The 10,186-nt window shown below is 38.4% G+C and overlaps 1 protein-coding gene across 1 annotated transcript; it reads right to left on the reverse strand.

Moving 5' to 3' along the window:
• Positions 1-730: 730 nt before the first annotated feature.
• On the reverse strand, positions 731-10,186 carry LOC119779178 (mitogen-activated protein kinase kinase kinase 7-like). The gene is made up of 14 exons (XM_038278736.1): positions 9,988-10,186; positions 9,792-9,902; positions 7,682-7,747; positions 6,615-6,660; positions 6,056-6,194; positions 5,796-5,920; positions 5,592-5,720; positions 5,387-5,517; positions 5,151-5,235; positions 3,455-3,576; positions 3,262-3,367; positions 2,962-3,023; positions 1,500-1,615; positions 731-1,354 (listed from the first exon to the last, which is right to left on the reverse strand). The coding sequence occupies exons 1-14, from the start codon at positions 10,030-10,032 to the stop codon at positions 1,183-1,185; spliced, it is 1,455 nt and encodes a 484-aa protein (XP_038134664.1). The 5' UTR covers positions 10,033-10,186; the 3' UTR covers positions 731-1,182.

A 10,186-nucleotide genomic window follows, 5' to 3' on the forward strand; every position in this document is an offset into this window, starting at 1 on the left:
AATTTGGAAAAAATCTGAATTCTGAGATTAAAGTCAGAATTCTGAGATTAAAGTGAGAGTTCTGAGATTAAAGTGAGAGTTATGAGATTAAAGTCAGATTTCTGAGATCAAAGTCAGAATTCTGAGATTAAAGTTAGAATTCTGAGAAAAAAAGTCAGAATTCTGAGATTAAAGTCAGAATGTTGAGATTAAAGTCTGAATTCTGAGATTAAAGTGAGAGTTCTGAGATTAAAGTCAGAATTCTGAGAAAAAAATCAGAATTCTGAGATTAAAGTCAGAATTCTGAGATTAAAGTCAGAATGTTGAGATTAAAGTCAGAATTCTGAGATTAAAGTGAGAGTTCTGAGATTAAAGTGAGAGTTCTGAGATTAAAGTTAGACTTTTTCCTTATGTTAAAATTAAATAAAAATTAAAAATCCGTTAACTTTTTTTTTTTTTTTTTTCCAGTGGCCCTAATCATCTTCCATACTAACCTAATCATTAGGTGAGAAAATCTGATTTCTTGAGGTTATGGAGTTTGATTTCAGCTTAGCATAAACCACAGTTACTTCTTCATCATGACTGACTACAAGCTGTACTCTAGAGCAAACTTTCCAGAATCCCATTAAAGAGAACATTTGAAATCTTATTTGTCTGGTAAAAAGGAGGCAAATTCAGCATTAATATTCTGGAGAAAACGGTGACGTCTGCTGGTCTAAAATAGAAAAACATGAGGCACACAGTCAGGTGGACAAAGTTTGAAGGTACATTTTATTTTGTAAAAACGTTTTGTTTGTCCTTTATTGGTTGAACAAAATCATTTTTATTGGAGTAGAAAGTTCAGAGTATAAAAATAGAAAAGGAAAAGTACAAAATTCAAGAAGTTCAATGGGGGAGCTTGGGTAAAATCAGTGCTCACGTTTCTTCAGTTTTTGCCTCAGCGGTTCATCAGCTGATCTGAAGTTTTTTAACAGTGAGGAGGAAGAACAGTAAGAAGTCCCTTAAGCTTCACTGTGAACTTCAGCTGTTTTCCTCAGGATCACTCCCACTCTGGACCCGGCTCCATAACAGACTGCTTAGGTACAGGAAGCAGTGGGCTAAAGGAATGGGTCCAGCATGATGCAGATGTTGACCTAATACATTTCATCGGGCAGAGGTCCATGGACCAGAATCAGGAACAGGAAGACGCAGCAGGGCTCAGTTTCAGCTGTAGGTCTGGTTCTGACTCTGGATCAGGCTCAGCTTACTCCTCAGGTCCTGGCAGACAGTCGACAGGCTGCTGTTTTCCTCCAGCAGCTTGCTGTATTCCTGCATGAGGCGAGAAGAGGTCTGCTGCTCCTTCTGCTCCTGCTCAAGCTCTGCCATGAGCTCCTCTCTAAACAGAAAGCATCAGAACCCAGCTGGTTAAACAAACCCACAGGTGGAACGTAAGAGGAAACTACAGGCTTTACTCAGTTATAACACTGAACTGCTGCATGTGACAGGAAGAGAATTTCCACAGCAGGTGGAAGAAAACTTACTTTCTGTTCAGTTGGTGAGCGATCTCAGACTGGACTCTCAGGAACTCTTGGGCCATTCGGATGTGCTGCTCAAAAACCGCCATGGACTCCCGGGAGTTTGGACAAGGAGCCAGAGGCTGAAGGCGAGCAAAACAATCAGAGAGGAATATCCAAGATGCACTAATCAAATTTACCTTATAATGTAAACTGAAAACTTAACTTTGTGCACTCAGAATGTGGTTTATTTGTTAAAGGTATAGTGGAGGATTTTTGCAAATGTTTCAAAAGACCCGCCCTCTCCACTTAAAAAAAAAAACACAAATGCACAATGCAGTACCCTCTCCCGTGAGGCAACGCCTATTAAACGCAAGCGAGAGCATGCACAAGGCAATTTCTCTTCGAGGAGGTGCAGGGACGCAATGATAAGATGGTCGCTCAGACGGATCGCATCTCACACATATTTATAAAGTTTCCCTGCATATAAGACTACTGGTACATAAAAAAAATCACGACATCCTTAAATGTGCACGCTGCAGTGGAAAATCGGACATGTTCACGGGGTAAATAAGGATCTGTGGCCACCGTATATACTGCAAAAAATGGAAATCTAAGTAAGTAATTTTTGCTCACATTAAGTGCATTTTTCTTGAATTGAGGAGTGCGACATTTTGCCAATGGAACAAGACAATTAACTTTTAAAATATGAAAAAAAATGCTTTGTCTTATTTCAAGCGTATATTATCTAATTATCTTATTTTAGGAGTAAAAATACTAATTCCATTGGCAGATCATCTTATTTACCTGCTCAAATTAAGGGTAAATACACTTAATTTAAGACATTTTTTACTTATTTCTAGATGCTTTTTGCAGTGTAACTCCTAATAATGTAAATTATGAAATAAATAAAGTTATCTTCCCTGGAAAGTTACAATAAAAAGGTAGATAACTTTACTAGCAGTGATGTGAAATGGATGTCTCCAAATAGCATGCCAAACTTCACCTGTCGAGATGAAACTTTGCAACCGAGGCATCAGTGGGGAGCCCGACCTGTGATTTCAGTGTACGCCATCGCCAGAAAGAATCTCCCAAAAACACTCTTGTCTTGTTTCTCTCTTCTGAGGCCTTCCTTTTCTTCTGATATACTTTCTAGACGCTCAGCCATTTTTAAATAACGAGGTGAGAAAGGCGAGCTACAATGACTGGCTGAAACCGTTGCTCACCACAGAAAAGTATGCATACGCAGAAAAAGACAGCTAACTGAGGACGAGCACGTAGGAAGGCCTTACGTAAACATATCACCAAAATGATTGACAATTAGGACCACTAATTTTGGAAAAAGAACACCCTCCACTATACTTTTAAAACAAAACCAGAAAAAGGTTGGAGAAATATGCTCTTTTTTCCCAGGTCAACATTTATCAAATTGAAACCACTATCAGGATGGACACCTTAGAAGAACAAGAAAAAAGTTCTGTGAACTTACCTGTAACTGGTGATCCAGCTTCTGATACATTGGATGTACTGGACTCTCTGATCCTTCAGTACCTGAACACAAAGCCACAGTAAAGTGAAATCCCCGTAACAATAAGTTCATTGTAAAACTGATGCTAAAGTCTCGCTGCGATTTGTTGCATGAGCAGCAACAGCCGTAAAGTAGCAATACTGTTCTGACTGTCATGTGACTCTACTGATGTTTGATTACTCGAGGCAACAGATACGACAGGAAGCTTTTAATTGTGATGGTGCTGGAGGAGAACGACGACCTGCTTTAAATGCACCATACCTGCAGGAGAAAACGTCATTCTCAGCTCTGATTGGTTAAAAGTGTTGAGGGGGCTCTGATTCTCTGAGCTGGAGGTCCTGGACACAGTGGACAACCATGAGGGAGTCTGGTGGTGAGAATCAGAAGGTTCTGTTGGATCACTCGTCAGGAGGCGAGGCTCATTCAAACAGTTGTGAATTTATTGTTCTGTTACCTTTGGGGTCCAGACCTGCAGAGGGGTTCTGGTCTCAGAATTCTGCTCCTCACCACCAGTTGACGATCTGTGTCTGGTTTCGTCGCTTCGATTGCTGTTAATGGTTCCATCGGCCCATGAGCCTGAAGACAAAAACACAGATATTTACCAACCTCTTCTGTTTATAACTGCGAGATTATTTATATAAACACATTTTAACCTTCATACCTCAAATCTCAGCCTAAAAAAATTATTCCTAACAAAAAAAAACTATTATTATTCTATATTTTTTTTAGTTTCTTCTCCAGCTGAGATCTGACCTGGTTTCAGTTTGAACCAGACACACAGGTGGTCTGTTTTTAATACCCCCTGTAGTTCAGTGCAGCATCTTTAGTGTAATCAGATGGAAAACGCTGACATTCCTGCTCAAACATGTAGGTATTTAAAACCTAGAAACAGATGTACGTTTTCAGGAAAAACTGTTATACAAAATCTAATATTTAGCATTATTTGAAAGAAAAAATGAAATAAAACGTTGAAAAAAAATGGCAACTACAGCGCTAAACCTGACATGACGTGAGAGCAAATGACCCTGAACAAAGATGAAAAGATAAGAGAAAACATGTTTCAACCACAGACTGTTTTTGCAATAAAAGCTGCAGAAATTCTCAGAGAAATCTTTCGAATGCCCCCAAAGGACTTAAACCGCGGGAAACTGAACTTCTTCTCTCTGAAAAATGACCGAAGAAGCTTTTTTAATGACATGTGAAACGTCTTCAAGACACAAGAGAAGACGTCCAGCTGCATTCTCCTTCTTCTGTCCTGGATTAGAGATAATCTACACCAGGCAAAGGAAAGACTGATTCAATAAAGCACATTTTAGCCAAAGGTAACAAATGGTGTCAATGCAGAGAAGCTCATAAAAAATCAGGAGCAGGTAGTGGCAATTCAAAATTTCAACCAGAATATTGAAGCATAGGTCTGCCTCTGTATGCTTTGCTAGTTTTAGTTTGTTTCCAAACTGCTAGTTGACAGAACAGTAGCCTGAGACTGCAGAGCCACCAAAAAATGCAAAAGATTATTTGTTATTTTACAAAAGCCTTGTTATTTTCTTGGATTTTTAATACAAAATGTGGCAACATATTTCCATTTGGGATTATTAAAGTATTTTTTTAAATCAAATTTAATTAATTAATGCTAAAAGGAACATATATTAATGAATAAAACAGTTTTATTCATTTAGAAACTGCATCTGAAACCATTTCTAAAAGGTAAATAGGTAATTTATGAATGCCCACTGATGTGAGGTTAGGGTAAGTCTAAGTCCAACATGACAGGGCAAGTTGAATTAAAAAAATGTTTTGTTTTTTTTATAAAGGTTTATATGCAGTTTATATCTTAATCAAACATTAATACATTTTTTGCATGGAGTTTGCATGTTCTCCATGTGCATGCATGGGTTCTCTCCAGGTCCAGCTCCAAAGCAGTCCAATAACATGACTGTTAGATTAATTGGCTTCCCTAAATTTTCCTTAGCTGTAAGTATGTGCATGAATGGTTATTGTCCGGTTTGTCTCTGTGTTGCGATAGACTGCAGTCCTGTCTAGGGTGTACCCAGATAGACAACCAGCACCCCTCGCTACCCCAGCAGGGATAAGCATGATTGATATACATATATATATTTAGGTTCCGAACCCAGAACCTTGTTACTTGTTACCTGTGCTTGCTGCAGATGAGGAGCCACTTTTGTAGGGTGAAGACTGGTGAGGAAGATCAAGGGGTTCATCAGAGCCTGGGAAATACTAAAGCAGAAACAACAAGATATTAGTGTGACGGTCCCAAAAGCTGGAGGTTTCTAAACTCCAGTCATGCAAGGCATTTTGGAAATGTAATATTTTTTTCAGATGTTTCTATGATTCAATCTGCCTCGTGCTTTTATATTTTATATATTACCTTCATCAAGCTGCTCATGGTGTCGCAGACCTCGCTCATAGACGGTCTCTGGCTGGGCTCTTTGTCCCAGCAGCGGGTCATTAGAGTCTCAATGGGTTCAGGGAGGTCTTTGATCAGAGGGGGACGAGTACCTTCATCAAAATGACCAGGTGGTTAGCGTGAAAACGAGGCTTCAGAAGAAATAGCACTCTGGAGAACCACACACCTCTGTGCACGGCCCACATGATGCAGAATGCAGAGCCGCCGATCTCCTCGAAGGGCTTCCTGCGAGTTATTACCTCCCACAGGATGATGCTCCAGCTGAACACGTCACACTTCTCACTATAGTTGCTCCCTGAGGAACACGACAGAACGAGAGGAGTAAAGGAGAAGCTCGGGCAACTACGACCTCAAGGTCAAGACCACTGACCTTCAAACACCTCAGGAGCCATCCAGGCTGCACTGCCTTTGTTGTTGGTCATGTAGGTCTGAATGTCACAAGCTGTTCCAAAGTCACAGATCTTCAGCACTGTTCCTCGAGCTACAAGCAACAAACTGAAACAGAAATGAGAGATTTCATCATAAGAGATCAGAAAAAAAAACTTACAAAAGGTAACTGCAGAATAACAGATTTTGAATGTGACTGGTGCAGGTGGACCATGCATCATGGTCTACAGACAGAGCTCTTACTTTGGAGGTTTTAGGTCTCTGTGAATCAGAGCTTTGGGTTTCATGGCGTGCAGGTAGGCAACGCCGTGGGCGCACTGCAGACACCAGCTCATGGCGTGGGCGGCTGTGTAGTGGGGCAGCGGGTCGGCGCTGTGCAGGACTGAACACAACATGTTAGGAACTTATAACGACTCCTTACAGATTTCTTTTCTCATTTTTTTGTTTGTCATAACTAAATGTTTTATACTTAATAGTATACAAAAGTAAACTGAGTGAAACTGTTTTAAAAGAAAAATGCATGCTGTGTGGAAAAAGTCATTTCCTGCTTATAAAAGCATGATCTCTAACTAATCCAATTAGAAGGCCGTTTAATGCTTAAAAAACAATCTGATGTTTGAATTAGTTCTGCCAAACCAGCTATTAGTGATTTCAAAGGCAAGTTGCGAAATTTGATTGATCATCTTAAATGTTAAAATCTGAGCCCTTAAAAAAAAAAAAAATGTAATCAGAAGAAATCTGTAATGTTTTCGTTTTGGTTTTTCCGATACCTTTAAATGATAAATAAGAGGATGAGACTCACGGTTGTATAAAGAGCCACATTCTGCGTACTCCATCACCAGACATACCTGTCATCACAAACAAGATGTTAAATTTACACTATGTAAAACACTGTTTACTCAGAACAACTGCTGAAAGGAGGAAACAGGAAGTTTTGAATATAACTGTAGCAGATAACTTCTCTATTAGTTTATTGTCTGTAACAGTTATGATGAGAAATAATCAATTAAAGCTCATATCTGTGCAGAAATTTAATGTTACTTTATATTACTGTATATGACATAATGCTAATTTATTATCATTTTATTAAAACTATTGTTTAAAGAATGAAGAGATCACTTTTTTACTAATTGAAGTGGTTCTACTCACTGATTGGTCCATATACCTGCTGTGTAATATGGAAAATTATTACCTTTAATCAAAAAAACAGGGTTGAGTTTCTTCCAGACAAGTGGAAGAAAATTGTTTATTGGAAGAAAGTCATGGTAATAAATCACATTTTGGAGAACTGGGATTGTTCCATTTTAAAGTCAACTCAATATATCCATAAGCTATAAGCTATATAATTCAAATTTATATAATTTAGTTTATGTAATACAAATTTAAATGAATAAATAACTATTGGTAACAGAACTTGCAAACCCTACCGACCAGAGAAAACCCATCAAGGAATTACATATTTAATGCAGAAGTGATAATTTACTAACAGACTTTAAATGGTAGGAAAACACTTTATTGTATAGTCAGATTACACCACCTGGCTTTTTTTTTCCTTTAATCTTCTGCTATTCCTGCCTCCAGACCACCCTAGTTTATAGATACTGAACCCCACCTTAAGGTTATTACTGGATTTGGGCCTGCTTAAGCCAAATATTCACCAAAAGATACAAAAATTTACAGTAAATTTCGCCTTCCAAGTTTCTTCCGGCCAGAAAAAAACATAAAAAACTCCTGGAAAAAAAACACCATCCCTAAGAAACGTCCAACCCTGACCAAATTAATGAGAGCTTTTATGTTACATTTTTAAACTAACGTCATTGTAATGGACCAAAAACATAACCAGAACTCGGTAATCTGTTGTATACTCACGGGGTCCTCACAGGAGCCATACAGCTTCACTATGTTGGGATGACTGACCCGGGACAGCTGGCGGAGCTGCACAAAAAAGAAAATAAGAAGCACTTGTATTAAGAACGCCGAGTTAAAATCATCTGTCTGGGTTTTCTAGAGGTTTCTGTTCAGGCATGTACATCACTGTGCTGGTCAAGGGAAGGAGCATTAAAAAAAAAGATCTGATGACGTGAGGAATAGAATAGAATAGAATAGAATTAGGGCTGCAACTAATGATTATTTTGCAAATCGATTAATCTGTCGAGTATTTTTTCGATTAATTGATTAGTAGTCGGATAGCAAAAGGTTCCTTAAGGAAGACTTTTTACAGAATCAAACCAGGTGAAACTAAAACTTGTGGAGTTCTGGATAGCGCATATTGACAGATGAGTTATTTTGGTTTAATTACAGCTCTAAGTAGGTCACTCTGTCAGCTAAAGGCCTGTTTTACAGTCCCTATACTCAAGTTAACAATTAATCAATTACTACACAAGTTGATGACTATTTTAATAAACTATTAATTAAAATTAATCTAATTAATGGTTTCAGCCCTGAATAGAATAGAATAATAATTTTAATCATCACTCAGTGGGGATAAATTTACATAAAACAAGACAGACTTGTACTAGATATAGTTTGTTTATGTAAATCAGTGTTTAGAACAAAGAATATAAGAGATATATTTACTTTACTGTTAGACCCAATCATATTAAATAGATCAATACATTATTGAAGTTAAAACTACAAGGAAAGTGCAGAACTGTATATATTTCTCTGATTCAGTATTGACTGGCTTGAGCCTGAGGTCATGATACATACTTATAACATACTAGTTACTTAGACAACTTTTATTGTCATTTTGTATACACAGAGTGTACACAAAATGGCAGATCTGGCAGAGCTGGCCCAAGTTGCTGGGGAAGGGGACGTCTGAGCCTCCCCTGCTGAAGCTGCTAACCCCATGACCTGACCCCGGATAAGCGGAAGATGGATGGATGGATGGATGGAAAGGGAAGTAGTGATCAAATGTAAGCAGCGTGGGAGAAAAACTTGGTGCAAAAACACATAGATATGGAAGTTCAGAGCAGTGCAATGACAAATATATACAGTGCAAAAAATATACTAATAATAATACTATTGTTATATTATTATATATATTAGCTAGTATTCGTTACTACCTCTGTAGTAACCAGCAAATTCATTTATGTACTTCCCGTGAATGCTTTCCTACAAGTAATCAAGGGAAAAGTTAAAAGAATAAAAGGTGTTTAAGGATTTGCACAGCAGCAGGTGAGCTGTTAAAACATAATAAAAATTAAAACAACCCTGCTGTCATAAGTAGAAAGTTTATCTTGTTTTAAATTATGTTATTTAGCGCAGGTTCTTGTTGTGTTTTCATGTTCATTTGACAAATGAAAACTTTTTTTTATTTAAGGCAGCATTTGATCTATGAATCTGATTAAGGGCTGATTTTTTTATGATTACATTGGTTCTTTTATAACTTAAATATCCATATCTGAACTTTCTGTTTATTTTATTTCATCTCTCTTTTCCCATTGTTGTCCCATAAAACTTTTGGCTTACCTTGAGACAGTATCACACTCAATAAACTCCCTATTTTCTGTATGAATCCTAAGAAAGTATAAAAAGTTTTACCAAAAAGCATACAGGGGCACAGAAAAGCATAATTCAGCTATAAAAGTTAGAATATTTTATTTGTTTAAAAAAAAAAAAAAAACAGATGAAAACTGGGATCCTATCTCAATATCACTGAAGCTATCACCTTATTGTTTTAAATAATTAGTAAAACTGAATTTTTTAAAGAAAAAATGAAATGGATCCAAAGGACCTATCAGAAACCATGCCTGCTCCAGTGCATATCATCATCAGAATTTCTCTTTGTATTATGTCTTTAGTACAGTACCAGGACATGATCTACAGGGGCACTGGCCCCCGTTGGCCCCTGTCTAGAACCGCGCATGGTGCAGACCCCTCTCTGCCAGTCTTTAACCTCCACACATCAGGGCGACTTAAACTGAACTTATCCTGGTTCTATCCCGGTTTGGAGCCATAAATCATGGGTCTGTACCTCCACCAGGAAGGCGTTCCTCTCAGCGTCGCTCTCGATGGTTTTAATCGCCACATTTTTTCCTCTCCACACCGCTTTGAAGACCACCCCAAAGGTTCCTCTGCCGACAGCCTGCACGCAAACGCAATCATGATGATGGACCCAAACCTTTTCTACAATCCTGGAGCTGAGCCTCGAACGCAGAAAGATAACGTACCGCTTCAACCAGGATGTCGTCGTACTGGATGTTCTCGAACACCATGGTTCCTCCACCCAGCCGTACAGGGACCCGAGAGCTGCCCCGTCTCAGATCCGACGAACCCAAACAAACTAACTACAGTTTGAGGAAGTGGAGTTCTGCAACATGAATCATTTCATTCCGCTTACACCTGAACGCATCACGGAGGCGGAAGAGA

This window comes from Cyprinodon tularosa, unplaced genomic scaffold (genome assembly GCF_016077235.1).
Source record: "Cyprinodon tularosa strain WSP-4 unplaced genomic scaffold, ASM1607723v1 ctg1430, whole genome shotgun sequence".
NCBI classification, from domain to species: Eukaryota; Metazoa; Chordata; class Actinopteri; order Cyprinodontiformes; family Cyprinodontidae; genus Cyprinodon; species Cyprinodon tularosa.

Coding starts and splice junctions, on each gene's coding strand:
- LOC119779178 (XM_038278736.1), bottom strand. CDS start 10,032: ATGGTGTTCGAGAACATCCAGTACGACGACATCCTGGTTGAAGCG. Junction 5,518..5,591: donor CATGTGGGCCGTGCACAGAG/GTGTGTGGTTCT, acceptor ATTTTGATGAAG/GTACTCGTCCCCCTCTGATC. Junction 3,577..5,150: donor CTCATCTGCAGCAAGCACAG/GTAACAAGTAAC, acceptor TTTTGTCTTCAG/GCTCATGGGCCGATGGAACC.